At 44.2% G+C, this 23,447-nt stretch overlaps 1 protein-coding gene across 13 annotated transcripts in view; it reads right to left on the reverse strand.

Moving 5' to 3' along the window:
- The window catches only part of ST7 (suppression of tumorigenicity 7), a 150,691-nt gene that overhangs the window by 14,708 nt on the left and 112,536 nt on the right, over positions 1 to 23,447 (reverse strand). For all 13 annotated transcript variants that reach the window (XM_053254194.1, XM_053254190.1, XM_053254191.1 and 10 more), the window contains 3 exons: positions 11,343 to 11,457; positions 3,130 to 3,202; positions 1,512 to 1,614 (listed from right to left, as the gene is read on the reverse strand). In XM_053254194.1, the coding sequence (XP_053110169.1) occupies positions 1,512 to 1,614; positions 3,130 to 3,202; positions 11,343 to 11,457 (291 nt within the window). The remainder of the gene's footprint in view (positions 1 to 1,511; positions 1,615 to 3,129; positions 3,203 to 11,342; positions 11,458 to 23,447) is intronic.

Below are 23,447 nucleotides of genomic sequence, written 5' to 3' on the forward strand. Positions count from 1 at the left end.
GTTCAATGTATATATCAGGCAAAGCTAGAAACTCCAGTACAGAGATATTTTACTAGACTAAAGGAGAATTCATAAATGCATATTTTCACACTTCCCGACTGCAGGGTCAAGTGATGCATGTGTGCAACCGTCAGCACAGACCAAATACTGCAGAACTTTATCACCTCACATTACTGCAAACCCAAGACTTTTCCAAGGAGGCAATTCACATATTCAGCTGCAAGTCACTGGGTAATGTACATGCACTTGTGAATCAGCCATTAGGCAAGCCAATGGGGGGGGCGGAATTGGAAAAACAAATGCTCTAAAAATGCAGTGATTCTGTTCTACAATTTAATCCTGAACATATCCAACTGCAAAAACAATTGTGTGACAGTGGCTTCCCTCCACCCCAAAACGATCACAAGCTTTTATACTGTGTATAAATCTTCTATTCCTGTCACTGCCCCATAGGGATTTGAGACAATGTCATTGGAGGAAGAATGTCATTGGACAAGAAAAAGGCTGGAAATGAGCACGGAAGTCGAGCGTAACAGAAAATTTCCTTCAAGTTAGGTTACATGGTGTCCAGTGCTATCTCTAATTTTTTTCATCTGTGTGCGGAATGAGTTTTGTTCTGGGCGGCAGTATCAAAGCAGTGTGTGTGCACCTGAATTCAGAATGGGACCTTCCTGATTCAACTTGAGCAGGATCTAAAATTAACTGAGCAGACATTAAAAAAACATGTGGACACATGTGCACACCTGAGAGAGAGCCCTGATGGTGACCCTGTGGGCAGTGTTCCCTCTAAGAGAGATTCCCAGGTGTTGTTGACTACAACTCCCAGAACCCCCAGTTATAATGGCTTTTGCTTGAGGATTCTGGGAGTTGTAGTCAACAACATCTGGGAATCTTTCTTAGAGGGGACACTGCCTGTGGGGTATCTTTTCAGAGGGGGAGGCAAAATATGTTGGTAGCAGAGCACTTGTGGATAAACTGGGAGTATTGTATTAAATATATTCTACACAAATCCAAGCACCCTGATCCAATACAATGCAAGTTAGGGCAAAGGCATCTTTTAAATTGGTTGTCCTCTTATATTTCACAGAGGAATTGCAACCGTCCCTGTTCAGCCCAGCCCAGCTTCCCCACCGCCCCAGTAGCTCTGGCTTGTGATTCCCTTGTGTTTCTTTTTAGACCATTTTGGGACAGGGATCCCTCTTCTCATTCCTTTTGCTGTAGAAACAGCTTTGTAAACTTCCATTGTTGAAAACAACAACAACAACAACAACAACAACAAGAATAGATCAGGGACGGCCAACTGGTGGTCCACCGACAGCATCCAGACTTCACCTCAATTTTGTGTATCGGGAATAATTTTGTATTTTGCTTTCAGTACAACTAGTTGGCACATTGCACTATATTACATGAGTACTACATTACACTCCAGTCCTACTTGTTAACCTGTCACTCAAGCTCAAGAGACACATCTTGGGTCTTGTTAAAATAGTAGTAGGGATTAATAAACTCACTTTTGGCACATGTGGATTAAATTCTACTGCTCTGTGAATAGCTTCTACTGCATTCATCTCTGCCGTACTCAGCCCTCGTCTTGAAGCTGCCTCTGGAGAAAATCTGCATAGAAAAAAGAAAACAGAAGCATGAAGGTCAACTCCAGCACAAAGAAGGAACATACAAGGATTTACAGAGCAGGGGCCTGTGAAACCAGTCTGAGCCAGTTTCCTTAGCTCTCTCGAAAACCTCCATGGCAAATGGACATCCTGAACAACCAAATCACACCGAGGCTATCAATGGAAATCCCAGCAGAAGTCAAAAGCATGTTTGCAACTAATCATGACCAAAATTCACGCAGTCAAATCTCTCTGTCTCTCTGCTAATCTAGGTTTGCTCTATATGCTTGTTTGAAAAACCAGGTCCAAAAACGCTGAAGGGGGATTAAAAACGAAAAAATGACGCCAGTAATTGTTGGTGAGTTTTTCTTTGGAAATACATTCTGGGAAGATTTTTGAGGGAAGACGTTTGTCCCAATGCCACTGGGATGGGTTGAGATGAAAGCTCGGTGCAGCAGCAGTAGTGAGTGATCTACTTTCAGCTGCACTTGCTCCTGGTGGTGTGCCCATACTGTGGGCAAATATCATCTGCCCCAGTGAATGGAAGGGGTGGGGAGGGGGGGAAACCCAGACCATGCAATCTCTTTCTCACCTCACACCCCACGGCTAACTCCATAGCTGTACTTGGCAGGCAGACACCACAGGGAAAGCTGTGACAAACCTAGCCCTGCCCTCCCAAGCTGGAGTCGCTGTGTAGGGAGGAAAGATGTTGCAGTTGGTACTGGCGATCTACAGGACAAAAAGAATGAAAGAAAAAAATTACTCAGGTCTTGAAGTGCACATACACTATAATAGCAAAACTCTCTGCAGAAAGCAGGAAGGAAAGCGGCTTTCCTCCGCTGCTCACTCCCCACCGTTTGGGCTGCTCTCTGAACCCAGATAGCAGGTGCACGCTCGGGATCTGTGCGCTTCCACCTCGGAGCAGCAGCTGGCTCTTAGGAACCCATCCTGGACGGTGCCCAGCAGCCCCACAAACCACGACATGCTTCCAGCTCCGAATGACTTTGACAGCAGCTGAAGAAGCCGAGGAGGAGTGCTGAGTGCCCTGAAGAGGTGCTTGCGTAAAACACAGTTGTGTTTTACAGACCAAGATAATACACCACTTGCCTGCCAGGGATTCTCACGCAGGAAATGCTTGGCCTATCTGCCTCAAACAGATGACTCCCCCAGACACACATGATCAAAATTCTGCTGGTAAGGCTGAAATGCCAGAATTACATTGACAGTATTTCAACTTTATTGTGTATGAAAGGAGAAGGCAGGCAACAGCACCCACCTTCCAGCTGTTTCTCCAACACTACATTAGGTTGCCATTGTTGTTTTCGGTACTGCATACAATTGTGATGCTCAAGCAATCTCCATCGTGGAAAATCAAATCAAAATACATTTTTCTTTGTGAATAATATATATATGTGTCACAGATTAATCGCAGGACAAACGTTTTCCTGCTAGGGTGAACACTCCTTCAGCTATGAAAAATGATTAGAATTCTGATGAGAAGAAGTGTTTCTGCACTTACTTGTCAGAGACAGCTCTGGCTTTGAGAAGGGCTGCTGTGTAGCATATTGTTGCTGATTTTGGCAAACTTATATCTGTGGGGAAGAAAACAAAATTAAAAAAAAATAGGTGTTTTAAAGATAATACGTTTCTGCAAAAATTGCTTTATCTTTCTGAAGGTAGTCTAGCGGTTCTGCTGCATACTGAGTTGTGCTGGTCATCTATTATAGCTAGAGCACATATTGCCCAGATCAAATGTTTTAATAGACAGAATTGCCCGCCCACCACAGGAATGGCTTACTAGTAGGTGTTACATTGGAGCTATTGATAGAGAAAACTTGAAAGTCTGACTTCCAGAATCTAATGGACTGTTATTCTCGGTCTGATGCAGTAGGAATGTTCTGTAATGACCAAGGGGAACTGAGAGATTGAGTTTTTTGGTCGTACTTAAGAAAAGATCTCTTTGTCAAGATCACAAAATTCTCCCAATAGTTCCACTTGTCGAAGAGCAAACACTTTAGAGCAAGCTGTCTATCCAAACTTATATCAGTATGGTTAAGAAATGTATTCATAGGCTTAAGATTTCAGTCTATGCCTATTGCATTATTGGATGGGCAGTACCAGAAGGGGCCAATGACCCAGAGCCTCTGTATCTGTGGACAAAATCAAGCTGAAGACCTAATTAGGGATGTGCAAGAATCACGTTTCGAGATGTGATTCGGAACACATCCCCTGCTCCTTTAAAACAGAGGACATGTGTATACCTGCTCCTCAACTTCTCGCCTCCACTTCCTGAATCGTTGGTGCTCCTCCCAACTATCTTCACATACCAGCTATCTTCACTCCCCCAGCTGCCCCTGCATGGCACTGGCATGCACATGGCCTCCACACTTGCACAGCGGCTGTCTTTGAGGTCAGCATGGTTGCTGACTGTGCAAATGGCTGCCGCGCATGCACAGCAGCCATGTGCGTTCTGGCATCATGCAGGGGCAGCTGGGGGAGAGTGCTGCCCGCATGCAAAGATAGCTGGGAGGAGCGATGCTGACATGGGAAGTGACAGCAAGCAGAAGAGGAGCAGGTATGCACCTGATCTCCATTTTAAAGGGACAGGGGATGTGTTATGAATCATGTCTTGATACACAATTTTTATACTTCTTCCATTAAATTTGGGGGAAACTAACTTTCCAGCTGCACTTTCCAGGTGCAACCCTGTCAATTCCCTTGGATCTCTCAGCGGCTTTCAATAGCATTTCAGGCCTGCTCAACTTAGACCCCGTAGATACAGCTCCTATAATCCACAGCCACAGTAGCCAATAGCCAGGGATTATGGGAGTTGTAGGCCAACATGTGCAGGAGGGCCAAAGTTGAGCAGCCCTGACATGGTATCCTTTTGGATAGGCTGGCCGAGTTGGGTGTGGGAAGCACTGCTTGGAGGTGGTTATGCTCCTACCTTGAGGCCTGTTTCCAAAAGATGGTGCTGATGATTACTGCTCAACCCCTTGGCAGTTATGTTTTGGGGTTCCACGGGATTCCATTCTCTCCTCTATGCTGTTTAACATCTACATGAAACCGCTGGGAGAGGTCATCCGGAGATCTGGCCTGAGGTGTCATCAGTATGCGGATGACAGATACTCAGTTGTATCTCTCCTTTTCATCGGACTCAAGTGAGGCAGTGACTGTCCTAATCAGTGCCTGGATGCAGTAATGGACTGGATGAGGGTGAAAAATCTGTGACTCAATCCAGACAAGCAGAAATACTGCTGGTGGTAGGTGGTTCCTCTGCCCAGGTGAATGATGTTCAGCCTGTTCCAGATGGGACTACATTTCCCCTGAAGGACCAGGTTTGTAGTTTGGGGGTGCACATTGATCCAGCACTGTCACTAGAGCCTCAAGTGGCCTCTGTGGCTCGAAGCTCCTTTTATCAGCTTCGGCTGATACACCATGACCTTACCTGGTCAAAGATAGCTTGGCCACAGTTACTCATGATCTGCTAACCTCTTGTTTATGCAATGCAATGCATTGCACATGGGGCTGCCTTTGAAAACGAACTGGAAACTGCAGCTGGTACAAAATAGGGCTGCAAGATTATTAACTAGGATTTGATGTTTTGAGCATATTATGCTAGTGCTTTCTCAGCTGCACTAACTTCCAGTCCATTTCTGGGACCAATTCAAAGGGCTGGTTTTAACCTAAATGGCTTGTGATCAGGTTACCTGAGAGAGTGCCTTGCCCCATATGTCCCAACCCGGACCATAAGATCTTCTTTGGAGGCCCTCCTCTGAGTGCCCCTGCCAAAGGAGGTGAGGCAGGCAGCTATTAGGAAGAGGGCCTTTTTGGTGGTTGCACTCCACTTATGTAATATTCTTCCAAGTGAGGTTTGCCTGGCTTCATCACTTTGTTCTTCTAGATGTCAGGAAAGACCTTTTTGTTCACTCAGGACTTTTAAGTGTTGGTTTTAAAATTTGATTTTAAAGAGATTTAAAAAGAGTTTTTAAATTGCTTTGTATTATATTTTATATTTTCTTTTTCCATTTTGGGCTGGTCTAAATCATTAATATATTGTGTATTTTTATTGGATGTTAATGTTGTGTTGTGAGCCACCCAGAGAACAATTTGTTATGAGGGAGCCAACAAATAATGTTTGTTTGTTTGTTTGTCTATATCGTAAAATAACCAAGACCATAGGATTGCTCTGTACATTAACTCATTTAGGCCAAACTAGATGTTACAGGGACCAGTCATGCTTTTCAATGTTTCATCTGCTCCTTATATCTGGTATGTTCCTTCGTTTTTATAGTTCTCAGTTTTTAACTTTCTATTAATAACTTTTAATTTGAAACTTTTTAAAAATTGTAATTTTAAATGTGGTTTTAGCCTGGTCTTTTAACATGTTTAACTTTATTAGTCTTATTTTACATTGTATCTATTTTATTAATGTTGTGAGCAGTAGTGTATTGGGATGGAGTATAAATATTTCAAATGAATGAATGAATGAATGAATGTTGTGAATGCCTATGCATCAAGTGGTGGTGGTGTGGTGGATTTCTATTTTTAATTACAATATTAAAAAGGTCAGACAGGTAAGGGGGTGCTGAACCTTCTCGTGGTTCATCGTCTCAACAAAGGGTAAGTTGGAAGTGGGCTGAGTCAGAAATGGCTGAAACAATTCACCATTGGAAGATAAAACAAGGAAAGGTTCATTTTCCCTCACTCATGTGTCCTTTTTCATGTTAATATAAGAATCTACTCCTCACCCCATGTTATACATGAATGGAACAGGCACTTGAATAAACAAACTTGGCTGTCTAGCTTGGTCCTCGGGAATTGTGTTGTGTGTCTCAAATTCCTTTAATGTTTTTAACACCCAAATCAAGTAACGCAACACTTGTCCAGTTCAGACATAACACCCCTAATCCAACAAACCATGGATTGTTGGACCAGAAATGAATCATGTGACTACATGCTCCCTCCTCTCCGGTGTATGGTTGAATAGAAAATTTCCTGGAATGTTAAAGCACAGTTTCCCATGATGTCTGAACCAAGAAACTATGGCTTGAATACTCCTTACAAGCCACAGTTTCCGGGTTCAGACATCACGGGAAACTGTCGTTTAACAGAGGATATCAAACCAGGATGTCAAACTAGGATTAAATGGTTTGATATCCTGGTTTGGAGGGGGCACTCACACAAAGAGTTCCCAATTTAGACATAATGGAAAACTGTGGTTTAACACAGCAAGACTCTTTCGATTTAGCCTGGTGCATGAGGGGAGGAATAAAATATAGGCACACAGCTTGTCCTTGGTTCAAAAATCATGTCTGAACATAGAGAAAGAGAAAGCATAACTACAAACATATCAATTACATACTAGTTTACTGAAGATGCTGAAAATTCTCCACTACAGATTTCTACTTACAAATCCTCACAGAATGACTATTCCTGGGGTTTCTTGGCATGTTATTCTGGTTTAAGTCTGTGATGTAGATATTCCCAGAAAGGGGGGGGGGGGGCGGGAAGGGTGCAAGATGCAGTCAGATAAGCAGACAGAGATTGATTGTCTGACCTTTCCTCAGGTTTATCAAATAGAATTATAGGCTTAGTCAGGGACATAAATACTTATAAGAATTACTCCTTGAATCAGATAAACCGTTCTGTTTCACACATCATGTAGTGGCAAACACACAAGTACAAGTACTACCATGTATACACATGGTAGTACACATGTATTTGCCACTATGTAATGTGTAAAACAGAACTGTCTGTCTGATTTAAGGACTAATTCTTACTGATATTTAATTCTTACAAATATTTACGTATACACATGGCAGGAAACTATAGTCAGTCCCAGCTCCCACTGTGCTTGTACTTGTGTTGTTTATTTAACCAATTCATATCCTGCTCTTGCAAACTGAGGACAGTTAACTAAGCAAAATGATCACTAACCAATATTAAAATCCTAAAACAATCATGGGAATAAACATCAACCCACAATATCAGGCATACAAACTACAAATAAAAAAAGGAGAATAAAGATGCAGAGGAAGCAGCTTCAGAATCCAATAATCCACCTCTATATGCTAAGCTCCAAAAGTAAAATAGGTATTTTACATTTTTCCTTCCAATAAATTAGCAGAGAGATACAGCTGTGTGCTTTTCTCAGGAGTGTGTTTGAACACATAAAAGTGGGATGGAAAATGTCTTATATTTACATGTTCAATTTGAAATGAGTGAGTTGGCCCAGACACTTCCAATATGGGGTACGCTTGTTTGCACCAGATCTCACCTTATAGAACGCTATAACCCAAACAATTTGGGTTAATGGGGGTTCATATACTGGGCCCACGTGAACAGGTGTGACAGACCCTGCCGTAGGGTTGAGAGACAGACTACATTGTTAACCTTGCAAACACTCCAATGCAAATAGTCTTCAGGCTTCCCGTGATCTGATCTGGCCCCAGCTAATCATCCCAAGATTGGTTTTTGTCTTCCTCCACAACAAATGATTTGGCAGGCTTCTGAGAACTATCTTGAGCAATTGCTCTGAAAGGACTTTTCTGCAGTGTACCCACTCTCTCACAGAAGTCTCGGTTGTGTAGTTTGATGAAGAGAAAGAAGGGGAGCTGGTGAATGGATAGCCATGCTGCTCAAAAGAATGTTTGTTCCCTTCCATCATCAGGCGTTTGCCAAAGAAAGAACAGCTGTTAAGACCACTGGCCGGTCCATCTACCTTTGTTTTACTGTAGCATAAAAGCAAGATGTTGAACTGCACTTAGCTAGAAAACAGTGTCACATGTAACCTGTGATCCTCTGAAAGGCAGAAATCCTCCCTAGTCACTTTCACTGAACTATTCAGGTCAGAATCCAATTAGCAACACAGCAAGAACACACTCCCATTGAGGTTAATAAATAACTTGCACTCAGTACCATTAAACATAGTTGCTCTAATGGAAAACAATTCAGTTTTACAATAAGGCCTGAGGTAAGGGAGATTTTCATTTACTATGAATCCTATTAATAGCACATTTCTTCTGATGAAGAAACCCTTCAGCAACTCGAATAGAAGCATCTCTAACCCAGAATGCAATAGCATTGAGACCATCTGAATGCCACCTGTATTGCTGCAGAAGACCCAAGCCTCTTGTCTGTAGTAGAAAGCAGTTAAAATGCGTTAGAGCCAACAGGATCATCGTAAAGCAGACTTAAACCCTGGTTGCCAAGCATAGGATACAATTGCAGTACCACCATAGCTATTTTTGTGGCACACCTGCACACAGTTTTTGCATAACGGGTTGATCAATTCAAAGAAGTCCACCTATCTTATTGGAATGGCTTGCCTGGGTCTTGGCCAAAGGCATTTTCAAATCAAGCTGCCCAGGGTCTTTCAAAGATAGCAGATTGTAGCCTTCCATCTCCAGCTGAAGAACCTTTGCCTAAGACCCTGGCAAGCCACTTCCAATAGGCTAGATGACTTGGAGAAGCAAGTATAAAGTCTCCAGTGGTATCAAGGATGATGGAGTTATACATGAGAGAGAGGTGCACGAGGGAGGCACATCATGCTGAAGAGGTGTTTTGTATCAGATGCTGGGCAGAGAATTAAAGGGCATCTCAAAAATGGGCAAAACAATAATTGACATTTCACCTTCACATGCTTAGAGAATCCTGATCAGATGACACAGCACTGCCAACTGCAGTGTTTCTCAGATTTTTTGAACTCTGGCCTCCTCCTAAATTTTTGGTACTCTTTAAACTCCCCAAGTCATCACCAGCTCTTTCTTTGGTAAACACAGAATCCTTGTACCCAAATACACATATGCAGTCCATGGCTCTGTGTGCAATGATCTGTGGAATGGAGCACTTATCAAACACCAGCATTAGAGGAGATCTACAACAGATTATCTCAGACACCCTCATATAAACAGCCAGCCAGAGGAAGTAGGAGAGAAGAAGTTAAAATAATGCCAGAAGGTGTTATTTTAGGGGATGGGATGGATTGGGGTGGAGTTGGCATGTGAGAGGTAGAAGGATCAATGGCCATATTCTCCAGCACAGTCTTTCCCCTTATCCCCTCCTCTTGGGTAGGGATGTGCGAAATGGCTTGACCTCGAGCTGGTTTGCCATCAATCTGGCCCACTTGGAGGGCTCACCCTTGAGCTGGAATGAGCCTAGTTTGGCTTGAGCCCCACCCCCCGCCCCGGCTGGTCCGGGGCCAGTTTGGTGTTTTTTGTTTTAAATGGCAGACTTACTGCCTCCGAGGCCCCAGGGGGATGCTGCTGCAGCTGCGGGGGGGGGAGTCGGGGTCCTCCGGCAGTTCCTCCTCTCCCGCTGCCCCCCCCCGGTCTCCCACAAGCCATTCTGGCCCTCTCTGAGCTCACAGCGACCATTTTGGAGGCTGCCACATGTGCACATGGACCATATGCATGCTCACAAATGGCCCATGTGCACATGCGGCAGCCTCCAAAATGGTTGCTGTGAACTCAGAGGGCTGGAACGGCCTGTGGGAGACTGGGGGTAGGCTGGCAGGGGAGGGGGAACTGCCAGATACTCCGGTAGCTGCTGCAGCATCCCCCCAAGGCCTTGCAGGCGGTATGTTCACCATTAAACCAAAAATTTAAAAAAGTCCCTGGCACTCCCAAACAGGGCCCGAACTGGTTCAAATTTGAACTGTTTGGGGTGCCAAAATCGAACATTCCTGGTTTGGTTCGAGCCCAGTTTGGACTCGAACCGAACTGGACACACTGGTTTTGTGCACACCCCTACTCTTGGGGATAGGGTCACAGCTCAGTGGGAGAACACATGCTCTGCATGCAGAAAATTCGAGGTTCAATTCCTGCTATTTCCAGCTAGGGCTGGGAAAGATCCCCTTCCTAAAACCCTGGAGAACTGATGCCAATCATTGTAGACTGGATGGTCCAAACAGGTATAAGGTAGCTCCATATGTGAACTTCCATATACAGTATTCCCTGCCTCTCTTCAGCCACCATGGTTAACACAGCAGTTGGGTGGCTGCAATGCTAAACCACAGCTGCTTGCCGGAAAGTGCTTCTGCCTGCAGGATACTCCTCCCCCAGGCCAGAATAGCTTGCCTCTTCCAGGGGTCTTGCAATCTCTTAAGGGGACCTGTTCTGGAATTTGTGCACCACACAAGTGGAAAAAGAGGAAGATGCACTTCTCATTTAAATCTAAAGCCTGATTATGCAAGGAGACCAAGTTTCTACACAATCACAAGATACAGTTGTTTTTAACTGTTTTAATTGCTTTTAATTGTTGTTGGTTTTAATTTTTTTTTTAAATTTTCTGTAAACCACCTGGAGATGTTTTAGATCAGGCAGTTCTTAAATAAATAAATAAATAAATACAAAGAAGTCAAGTCACTCACTGACTGGACAGATCTTGCATCTTCAGATTCATACAGGTCCCTTAAAATGCTAAGAAACTGAATAGGAGATATATAAACTGTCCTTCCCACCACATACCATCAAGAAACTATCTAGATCAGTCATGGGAAACATGATAAGATGAGAAAGCATATGTTAAGTATGGCACAATGTTGCTAGAATTGCTTAATACAGCCCCTACAGTATAAAATAGTACAAGGGGGAGAAAAATGCAAAAGCGGTAGCAATTTCTGTTTCTGCTGTCCCATTAAAGTAATTATGTGATAGAAAGCAGTTCTCATTTCCTCTTTTTCACAAACATACATATACATATATATTCAGTATGTCTATACGTACTTACCATCATATTTTGCTAAAACTGCCTGGACATCTGCATATGCTTGTAACTCCAAAAGAGCTTCTAGCAAATTTTCATGGATGTTGAACATGCTGAGAAGAGGGAATTCTTTCATTAACTATAAAAAAGAAAGAAAATGGGCTTAGACTTAGCATGGAATCAGGTAGCACTGACAAGAAACCAAGTTAAAATGATGACTCTAATTAAAAAGCATTGCCTCTATTGCCTTTGGGCTCGACCAGTACACTTTGCAGACATTGCAAATCCTCCTCTAATGATTTCCAATTGCTGCTAGGTTAAAGAATTGCCTATGCTTGGTTTCATAAAACAAGCTCACAAGGACAACTTGCATTAATAAATAGCTCTACCCTTTTTTGGGGAGGGAGGCTTTTTTAAGGCAAAGATTTTTGAACATTCTTTAGTGCAAGTTAAATCAGAGCTTTCCTGAGTCCAGACAAACTATTCAAACTTCTCCAAAGGGACGTAAGCCTGAACTACATGACAGAAGTTACTTGGTTCCAGGTGCAAGGCAGACAATGAGGCGAGTCTCACCGGAGGGGGTTCTGCGGGGAGAGCGGGCTTAGCCCACTCACCCTGCAGACGATCCAGGCTGCAGTCCTGGGCGGCTGGATCGGCCGCCCACATGACTGCCGACTGTCACAGAGCCGGTGGGGGCTGCGGGGATCAGGGGCCACGTGGCCCCCGGAAGTTCCAGGATGTCCAGCGTGAGCGCGCGGGGCATCTTGGAGAGACTCCCCGGGGACAGGAGGCTGGTTTCAGCCTCCTGGTGGGGGTCTCCTCGTGTGTTGCCGTGGCAACACACGATCAAAAAGATGGGGTTAGTGGAGTGCTCGCCTTAGGTTTTAGCCATAGAGCTCATTCCATTTCCATTCACTATAGAGCTCATTCCATCTCCTACCATTGTTCTTCACTTCCTTAGATGGACGCAATTCACTTGTAATCATTCAGAATAGAAGGTGGGACTTAAAATTTGCATCTCCCACAGTTTAATATAAATACACTCAAAATTCTTCTAGTGATATATATTTATTAAAATATTTATATCTGGCTTTTGGTCCAAACAGGGACATCCCCAGTGTGGCAAGCTATAATAAAAGTTAAAATAGACCAGAACCAATCAATAAGGTAAACAAAAAATAGAACACTATGATAATAATTTTTATTTTTTTTAAACCAGACAGCAGCAGAAACTAACACAGGGGTGTCATTTAAGCCCATTAACATGGTGATATTCCTCAATAGCATCCAGCAAAAATTGGAGAAATGTTATGCAGTTATGCCAAAGTTTCAAGGATTGTAGGTTTTCTGAAGTTTACTGGTTCAAGGGTCAATGACATTCTTGATATAATGTATAGTTTGGTCCTAAGAAATTTAATAATCGCAATAATTTGAATTATACTACTGAGTTTTTGTCATCTTTATTAGCAGTACGTAAAACATACAAAATATGATTGGACTCAATAGCTCACAGAGTCCCATATTTATAATGAGGCTTGGAAATCATGGCAATTCCACAAATGTGGCCATATATTGTCTATGCATGTGTGACAGTTAATATTGTGTCCTTTTCACCCTCCTTCCTTCTGATTATGACGTATTCATCAAGACCAGGTTCTCATTCTGTTGATATGAAATAAAAAGGAGGTGCTACATGTGGATACACTGAAAGTCAAACCAAGGGTGGGGGTGGTGGAAAGAATAAGAAAAAGTCTCTACAGATGATAGCAGAGGAGCATCTAGGTCATTTTGGAGCCTGGACCAAAAAGGCCTTTGGAGCCTCCCCGCCAATTAAGCATCATCATGATCCGCCGGGTGACCACCGCTCAGGACAGACTAAAGAGGATTTGAGGGCCCCCAGGGGCTGTGGAGGACCTGTACTTCAGCCCCCAAATCCAGGGGTAAGAGCACCTCTGGATGATAGAGACCCTTTCCCTTGCCAAAAGAAATATATATATGGGGAAGGGTCAAAGTAACTGTGAGACCTCTCCCTAACTGCCCCAAATTAGTAATGGCTTAGGGCTGCACATTTCCCAGAATATGCTGGCAGTAGAGAGCAGAACAAATCCTCAGCTGGCTGGGGCTGAAGAGAAGCAAGTGGCTTGTATCTCTTGTATTTGGGCAGAAAAGGATTGTAAAGTTAGGGCAAAGTCTGTTATGGAGGTATCCAGCAACTCCTCTTATGTGTTATCCATAACACATATGGTCAGACAGGATAACTTTCAATTTGTGACTCCTGAGGATGTGGACAAGCTGTTACAGACTATGCATACTACCACCTGTTCTCTTGATCCTTGACTAACAATCAGATTATCGGAGATGGTCTGGTAATCATCATAAATACTTCTCTAAGGAAGGATTGGATGGCTCCTTGTCTTAAGGAGGCTATCATCATACTTGAAAAAACCTACACTGGACCCTTCAGGCAACTATAGGCCCGTCTCTAATCTCCCATGGTTGGGCAAGGTCACTGAGAGGGTGCTGGCCTCAGCAACAGACAGTCCTGGAGGAAACTGGTAACCAATTCAAACTGGATTATTTATTTATTTGTTTGTTTTTGGTCTCTTTCGAGCAGGCTATGGTGTTGAGACTGCCTTGGTGGGCCTGATGGATGACCTCCAATTAGGTATTGACAGATGGAGTATGACTCTGCTGATCCTTTTGGATCTCTCAGTGGCTTTAAATACCATCCGCCATGGTATGAGGGAGGTGGGATTAGGTGGCACTGTTCTACAGTGGCCCTGCTCCTACCTCTTGGGTAGATTCCAGATGGTGTCACTTGGAGAGTATTGCTCTGCAAAGTGAGAGTTACTATATGGAGTTCCACAAAGCTCCATACTGTCTCCAATGCTCTTTAACATCGACGTGAAATTGCTGGGAAAGATCATCACGAGATTTGATGCAGTGTGTTATCAATATGATGAAACCCAAATCTATTTATCCTTATCAAATTCATCTGGAAATGGCATAAGTTCCCAAAATGTCTTCCTGGAGGCAGTAATGGGCTGGGTGAGTGATAACAAACTGAAGTTGAATCCAAATAAGATAGAGGTACTGATTGCGGGGGGTCAAGACACAAGAGATGGTTTAGATCTGCCTGCCCTGGATGGGGTTACATTCTCCCTGAAAGATCAGGTATGTAGCTTGGGACTGCTCTTGGATCCAAAACTATCTCTGGTTTCTCAGAGGGAGCAGTGCCTCAACCTGAGAAGGCACTTCTTAGCTTTAGCTGATACATCAGCTATACCCATTTCTGAAGGTAAATGGTAGTACGTATGGTGGTAACCTCCAGGCTTGACTACTGTAATGCACTCTACGTTGCACTGAATTTGTATGTAGTTTGGAAACTACAACTGGTATAGAATGCGGCCGCCAGGTTAGTCTTTGGGACAACCCAAAGGGACCATGAAACACAGATTCTGAAATAATTGCACTGGCTGCCAATATGTTTCCAAGAGAAATACAAACTGTTGGCCATTACCTATAAAGCCCTAAGGCTTAGGTCCAGGGTATTTAAGAGACTGTCTTCTTTGTCATGAACCCTGCTGCCTATTAAGATCATCTGGGGAGGTCCAGTTATGGTTGCTACAGACTCGTCCGGTAGCGACTCAAGGCAGAGCCTTCTCTGTGGCTGCCCCAGGGCTTTGGAATGCGCTCCCTGTCAAAAAAAGAGCTTCTCCATCTCTAATGGCTTTTAAAAAGATCCTTAAGACATACTTGTTTCCCCAGGCTTTTAATTAAAATTAATTTTAAACTGTTTTATTATGTGAAATTGTTTTAATTGTTTTACTCTGTGAATTGTTTTTAAGCTGTGAAACTGTTTTGTTTGTTTTTATTTTATATTGTAATTTGTAATATATTGTACACTGCCTAGAGATGAATATATCAGGTGATATAGAATTATGATTGATAAACAAAATGATTGGTCTGCAGCACATACATATATATGTAGCAAAAGGTATCAAATTTGAAAACAAGTCCCCAATATTTAATAGATTTTGATGTTCTTCCGCAGAAGTTAACTTTAAGATCTGAAGAAAAGCAATAAAAGTAAAACTCATCTACTAGAAAAATACAATTAAACAAAAAGAAATGAAATAAAAAAGGATGAGGAATACAACATACCTAAAAGCCTACCCAAATGAATAAATTCAACCTGCCAAGTTACCATTAAAAGAAATGGAAGGAACCAACAGACAGTATGATCACACAGATGAGAAATGAGAGCAAAGTAGGAATGTGCAGAATGTTTCAAGCTCAAAACGTTTTGGCTCGAAACGAGCCGCTTTGATGTTTTGAGCTCAAAACAAAACACCCCTCAAATGAAGGGCCTGTTTCAAGGTCGGAACAACCCTGTTCCGAATTGGAACATTTTGAGTGTCCCAAGCGCCATTTTGGAGGCACTGGCTTCCAACTGTCTTCCAATTGTTATCATACAAATCAAGTTGCTTCTTGGTTGGCTTGTTATCATACAAATCAAGTTGATTTGTATGCTAACAAGCCAACCAAGAAGCAAGGAGATCACAAGCCAATCAGAAGCCAGTGCCCAAACCAGTCATCAAGGAAAAAACAGGCTCCAAAGTGGCACTTGGGACACTCAAAACCTGCCAAGTTCAGATGGAATGTTCTGGAGATTCGCATTTTGAGCTTGGAACGGAACATAAATCCTGTTCTGTGCACATCCTTGGAGCAAAGCTCAGCCTGAAATTAAAAAGACTGGATGATTATCAAGACATAGCAGGAACATGCTGAACTAAATTGACCCTGTTCAAGACAATAAGGCACTATAAACATGGAAATCTGCTCTGTACATATATCACATCAGATATTATTCAGTTATATGTCCTGAGAAATGCAGATCCAGAGTTCATATTTTTATTGACAAAGGTTTGATGCCTTGGATATGGATTTTATCACATTTGTAAATAGACAATATTTATTTGAAAGGGGTTTGGGATTAGTGATACACTCCAGAGATACCTAGGAATGTTTAATGCACAAGACTGTCTAGAAACTATGCTTTCTCATGCCCAATGCACAGGGACTGGCCCTGATTACTCAGATATTAAGAGGCACTCTTATTATAATTATTACTTCAAATCTTCCAGGGCTGAGTCTGCACCAAGTTCTAAGGCCCGCCTCAAATTAAGTCTTGCTGAAAACAGAATATGCAATACAAAGATTGATGTAGGAGTTCATGGGTGCATGCAGTTCTGGGGCAAGGACATAATCGGAAGGGAACAACCAGCTCCAAAACTGGATCGGAGTAGCTATCCTCTCTTAAAAGGAGCTTTGCTTCATCTACTCTCATCTACTGTCAACTACTGAATCATCTACTTTCTCCATGGTTGAAAAAGATTCTTGTAGTTCAGATTCTGGGTCTGGAGAGGAAGAGACAGTGGCGTAGGGAGGACACAGGCAACCCGTGTTCTCATGGGCAGCCTGTCCACCCCTCTCCGTGGTGATGGGCTGCCTCACTTGTCCCTTCTGTGTTGCGTGTCGCTCACCTCATTGCCACAGGTAACCACCGCGTCTCTTCTGTGGCAGTGGCAGGCTCGCTGACCCTGACCCTGCCGCTCTGGTGGCCCCTGTGCACACACAGGGGCCATTTGAATGGTCAGCACAGCAGCCAAGTGTGGGTTAGAAATCAAAATCATTTCCTTTAAATAGGAATGGTTCCTTGGCATCATGCAAATCAATTACTAAGAAGCTAATATTTTCTTAACCCCCAAATAAAACAGAAGACTGGCAATTTAGACACATTGCTTTTCTTCTTCTTTTGGATCCCTTTCTTTCTGACTGACATCAACTTTTTTGTTGACTTGCAACACTCCCTATTAGAGTGACAGGCTTGGGCATCAGACAACAACACAAATAAGTGCAATGCAGAATGAAGGTTCCATTGAATGTCAAATCAATATGAATATGAATATGATGAATATTTATATACCAGCTTTCAACTAAAGTTCCCAAAGTGACTCATATAGAAATAAATAAATAAATAATTTTTTTGAAAAATGGCTCCCTGCCCCCAAAGGGCTCACAATCTAAAAAAGAAACAACATAAGATAGACACCAGCAACAGTCACTGGAGGGATGCTGTGCTGGGGGTGGACAGGACCAGTTCCTCTCCCCCTTCTAAATAAAGAGAACTACCACTTTTAAAAAGTGGCTCTTTGCCAGGCAACCAGTTAGCAGGGGATCAACAACAATTCCATCCAAAAAGCGTTTCCTTTAAAAATGCATTATTTGCATTCGCAGATAAATCAATTTGGACTGCATCCATGAAAGTAACTATCGGCTTCATTTATTCTGAGAGAGTAAATGCAATCAAACAGGAGCATGTGGACAGAAAACGTGACACGGGTTTCTCCCTGTAAAGGTAATGGTTGGCTTCAATTACCAGCAAATATGTTAGGCTAATATGATGAAAGACCATGCAAGTGGACTGGAGCAGTGTTGTGAAAATGACAGAATCTAGAGAGCTGCTCTCTATATTTCTATTCCCAGTTGCCAGGAAGTAGTCAGATTTGAGTATAATTTCCTTTCCCAGCTATAGAGGAGAAAGGAACTCTTTCAGGCTTTGCTCACACGTTATCACTGATTGCACTGGATGGGGAGGGGGGGTGCTTCTTCAGAGTGAGCAAAGGTTTGCGTACTCATATACTTGCGGATATATGACTTGGTTACCACTGTTCTTTCCTAGGGACTACATAGTGTTTTCACTACATTACAACGGCCACTGTCTCTATGCTGCTGTCATTCAGAAGCAGATTGGTGGCTGGGCAGCTGTGGCTGTCACCCAGGGCAAAATGTATGTATGTATGTATTGGTGTGTTTGTAAACAACCAATAGTCCCTGTGTTTATTGATTGATCGATTGGTGTGTTTGTTTGTAAACAACCATTAGTCCCTGTGATTATTTATTTATTTATGTGTTTATTTGTAAACAACCAATAGTCCCTGTGATGAAAGATATTTTATCAAAATAATAGGTATTGCTTTAACTGGAAAGTTGATCTTTTAAATTAAAACAAGAAATACTTCAATAGATTCATACTGTGGAAGATGGGCTAACACCCAGACTAAGGAAGTACCGGTACAGCGATGCTGCACTGGTGCGATGGGGAAGGGGAGATTTTTGTCTATCTCCCTTTCCCTCTGATTCCCAAAAACATGTCCCTGGAGACTGCACAGCCCTCAGGCACATATTTCAGGAGTCACAGTGGGCTTCAGAGAGAATGGGAGATTGACCAAAATTGTCCCTCCCCTGTAGAACCAGCGCAGCATTACTACACTGGTGCTTCATTCATTTGAATGTCAGCCATAGTTTTTATTTTTGAACTTTTGGATATTATATGCTCATATGTACGGCTTCACTAGACAGGCTAAAGAAATGATAGATATTTATTTGATATATAGCTGTAATATAATAAAAGACATTTAAACATCTGGCGCGGGGGGGACGGGACCTGAGACATTTTTCAATCCTTTTGGTGCCACACTAAAAACTATGTGCATAGTCCTACTTTGGGAGTACCCCAGTGTTGGCAAGAATTGTGGATTGGATCCACAGGCTTACAAATCCCTCTACAAAAATTGGGAGGAGGGGGAAGACAGAGCATGAAAGATGGAGTTTGCACAAGTTGGGATGAACCAAGACTATAATTAAAGGCCAATGAGCATTACGCATAATAAAATCCTTAGTGTTACAGGGAAACTAGAAAGGAACCCAGTTTCTGTTTCATTGTTATTCACATGGGGGTGGGGGGGAATCCAAGTCCTTAACTTTCAGCACAGGTACTATCCATAATGTAGGTTACCCTTGAAGTAGGATTAAGAAGTAGCAGTAAAATGACAGTGAGTATTGGTTAAAATGGGGCAAAGTCTGACAAAGAGAGGGAAGGTTACAATGGTTAAAATGATATCCATAAAGCAAAAGCATCTACAAATATTGTCTTAAGCACTAGTAACAGCCAGTAGGGGTATGCCGAACCATTTCAGATAGAACCAGATTCAATTTGAACTGGACAGGTTTGACCAGTTCAACAGCGAACTGGACTGGCCTAAAAAAAAAAAGGCGACCAGCTGGGATTGAACCGGATTAGACCTGTTTAATTAGAACCAGTTCAATGGTTCAAATGTCTATGGCGGCCATTTTGTCTGGTGTGTTCACTAGTTTTCTCCCTTACTGATTGGTTTTCTGCCACTGCCTTCTGATTGACTTGTGATCTCCTTTGCTCTGGTTGGCTTGGTGTCAGTCAAAATCTAGCATTGTCAGGGCAACTCTGACCTCATTGGCTGGAGGGGAAGGGAGGAGGGAGCAAAAAGGAGAGAGTTTCAAAGTGTATTTAAAGCCAGGTCTGGCTTCACTGTCTCTGGAGGAAGAGCTGGATGCCTTGCCCTGAATTGCTGCCTTTTTTGCTTTGCTGCCTCGCTCTCTGCTCTGCTGCTGGACTCTTGTTCTACTGCTGGGCCTTCTTGCAGGACCTGTGCTGCTTTAGAGAGAGGCTTATTTCTGTCTCTTTGGGTTCCCCCCCACTTTTTGAGAGCCAACTGCTTTTTGTTTTCTTAAATTACAGCACTCCAGTGACTTAACTGGTTGCTGTTTTTTATCTGTCCTTTGTTTGGGTGAGTGGGTGGCCTGCCTGCTGACCCCCATCTGCCCTCACCCAGCTATTGAGTGCCAGTGTGTGCTGCTCAGCCTGAGACCCTGGGCTCCCTCAGGGTCATACTCCAGCTGAAGAGGGCCAAAGAAGAAGACATCAGATTGGTAAGCCCCACCACCACAGAATGACTCTCTTGGTTCACTGGCTCTACAGGGCAGAGCTAGTAGCAGGGTTGCAGCCAGAGGAAGGGGTGATGCTGGTTGGAAATGAGGGTAGATAGAGGGGCCTACTCCCCAAGTTGCCTCTGTCACCCTAGAAGTCATTACACAGGCTCACCTATCTGGTGCTTTCTGCTCCCGCAGCACAGCTGCCTATGGCAGCTGAGACAGAAGATGGGGGGATCCTAACTGGTCAGGGAAGAAGCTCTTCCTTTGGTGGGACCAGAGCAGGAGGTGTCAACAACTGATAGCCCAGCTCTCCATCCCTCTCTCCATCCTCCCCAATCCATGTTGACTCTGGATGACTAGACATTCCAGTGGGGTGGAATGCTTTCATTGGCTGCTCCGGCTGCTTGCCCCCGACTACCAGATCAGCTCATGCACCACCTTCAGTAGGCAGGTGGTGTCTTCCCTGTACCAGGTGTGTAGGGAGGTCGTGTCAGGGCTACTGAAGTCAGCAGTGTCTGACCCCAGTGTGTACGTCACTAAAGATATGTGGACCAGGTGTAGTGGATGCATGCTGCTTTCCTGTCCCTTATGGCACACTGGTGGGGGCAGGAGAGAGCGCAGACACCTGCTGCTGGTGGCATGGCCAGCTTCTCCCATTCAGCAAAGCCTAGGTTGGCTGTGCTGTATGTGGAACTGCTGGACACTGACCGCATGGCAGATGAGCTGTTGGAGGCCATTGGATGCCAAGTGGAGGAATGGTTGGCTGGGTAGCCAAACCTTCACCAAGGGTTCCTGGTCACCGACAATGGTGCCAATGTGGTGAGGGCGGTCCATCAGCTGCAGTTTGTGTCCATATGGCGTATGGCACACAATCTGCACCTAGCCACGACAGATGCGCTTGGCTACAAGGAAGTTGAGGACAGACAATGTTGATGCTTCCCCCTTGAAGGTCCTGCTGCTGTCATGGATGCTCTTGTGGAGAAGTGCTGCAAGATAACAGGCCACGTCCACTGGCGCAAGAAGGTGAGGCAGATGCTCTGGGAGAGGCAGCGTGAGCTCTGTCTACCTGAACACCCGATCCCTCAGGATGTTCTGACCCGGTGGAACTTCAGCTTTCTCTTGCTCCAGTGCTTGCAGGAGGAAGAGGCGGTCATCCATTCCCTGGCAAGGAGGTGTGGCTGGGGAGTGTGCAACCTGTCCAATGCGGACTGAAAGCTCATTTCCTAGGTTGTCTTGACACTTAAGACATTCTCTGTTGCCACAAACAACTTGTGTGCTGAGACAGCAACGCTGAGCCAGGCTTTGCCTGCCACTCTTCTCCTGGAGGAGAAGAGCTCCAGACCTCACTGACTCCTGGGAAAGCATACACCCTATCAGGTCAGCTGACGACTGGAGTCGTGGAGCAGCTCAGCAACACATTGGATCAATTGGCAGAGCATGTTTTGTCCTGCCTATGTGACCCAAGGATGAAGGGCAAAGTGTTCACCCTGACCAACTGCCCAGGTGCTTCTGGCTGCAGAGATTAGGCAGAGGAGAGAAGGCTGAGGCGCAACCAAGAGGGGGTGCTGGAGCACCTACTTCTGTACACTCCACCCCCAGCCAACACAACCGGCAGTTCCACCCAGGTGTTCCACCCAGTGGTTCACACAGGGTTGCCATGGGGTATGGGAAGAGCTGGCAGAGCCCTGCAGCAGTATGGAGCAGTCTGTTCTGCATTATCTGCAGAAGCTGGTGGTGGCAAACTCAGAGATGGAGCCGATCCAGTTTTTGGCAACGTGTCACCAAGTCTGGCTGCATTTGGTGGCAGTTGCCGGATGGTTCCTCTCCTGTCTGCCAACCAATGTCCAGCACGAGAGCGTGCTCCATGACCAGGGATGTCCACTTGGATGCTGGGTCGGTGGAACAGCTGGTCTTTCTGAAGGCCAGCCTCTCCCTGCTGGGCTATCCTGAGCTTGATGTGGAGTCTGAGTGACTCATGGTCACTCACACTCACTGCAACACCACTGTAAGCTTACCCCACCTTAGCCAACCTCCAAACCAGATGTGTCCCAGTCTGCCCGTTGGTGCTGCTGACACACACAGACATGCACATACAGACATCCAGGCCCATGATGACGATGGACTGGTGCCCTGAGGCGCAGCACCAGATGATGGCAGTGATGGAGCAGGGAGGGTTTGATTTTTGTGTTTTAGTGTTAACTTTTCCCCCAAGCAGACACGCATGCATGTGGCCCATGATAAGTGTGGACTGGTGCCCTGGCCCCTGACATGTCAGCCAGGCAGGCTGTCAGCACAGTCAGGGCCCAGCCAATTCTGAGGCCAACTTATCCCTCCCAGACATGAAGAGAAGAAGATTTCTTATCAAGTAGCTATGTGGTTTTCTTTTTTTCATCACTGTTTAATATGATTGCTGCTGCTATGATTGATGACTATCTGGTTTTGCTGGATCTCAGATGGATAACAGTAGAACTTGGTTGCCTGCCTTTCTTAAAACTTGTTGAAGTGTGCTATTCTGTGAGATGGTTGTGGCAAGAAATTAGCAGTGGAGCCCAGCTCTCTCTAGTGTATGTAATATTTTATTGGTGATTGCTGTGATTTCTGCTGCATGTCTATCCTTGATTCTAACTAACTTGTGATCCACTCACAAGCTTGGTCTGTTCTGTCTGCACTCTGCACTGCAAGGTATACTCACTCAGTCAAAATGTGGTGGAAGAGATTCTTCTTCTTCTAGTTGTGCTCAGCTTATGTCTATGCTTGCAAAGAGTGCTGCTACTGCTGTTGCAATAGAGTGTGTCAGTTAGGGGCGTGCACAAATGGTTCGTGCTAAATGGTTCATGTCACATCAAACTAGGGTTGGTTTGAAGGTTCGATCACAGATCGAACCAGGGGTGGTTCGGTCCGTGATCAAACCAAACCAGGCCTGGTACAGGTGAATCGGTTCACCATGGTAAGGGGCAGCTGGTTGGGGGTGGTGAGAGAAGTAATAAGCTGGATTCCTCTTTACATGTATATCAGCTGCATGAACCACCCAAACCTAACATTCGGATCGGACTAACAGATTGGACTGGCTGGTCGGTTTGACTGAACTGGTTCGGAGCAACGTGTTTCAGTTTGAATTGGTTCAAATTCGAATCAAACCACTTTTTTTAATTCATACACACCCCTAGTGTGTGTGTGGCAGAGCAACTTGTGCCAATGATGCAGTGCAGGCATCATTGTGCATGATGCAGTGCAGACACTGTGACTGGCAGATTCTGGGTCAGGGATCCTTTTTTAGACCCTGTTTTGCACTGTGTTGGGAGTGAGGTTGCCTTT

Source organism: Hemicordylus capensis, chromosome 5 (genome assembly GCF_027244095.1).
Source record: "Hemicordylus capensis ecotype Gifberg chromosome 5, rHemCap1.1.pri, whole genome shotgun sequence".
Lineage (NCBI taxonomy): Eukaryota > Metazoa > Chordata > Lepidosauria > Squamata > Cordylidae > Hemicordylus > Hemicordylus capensis.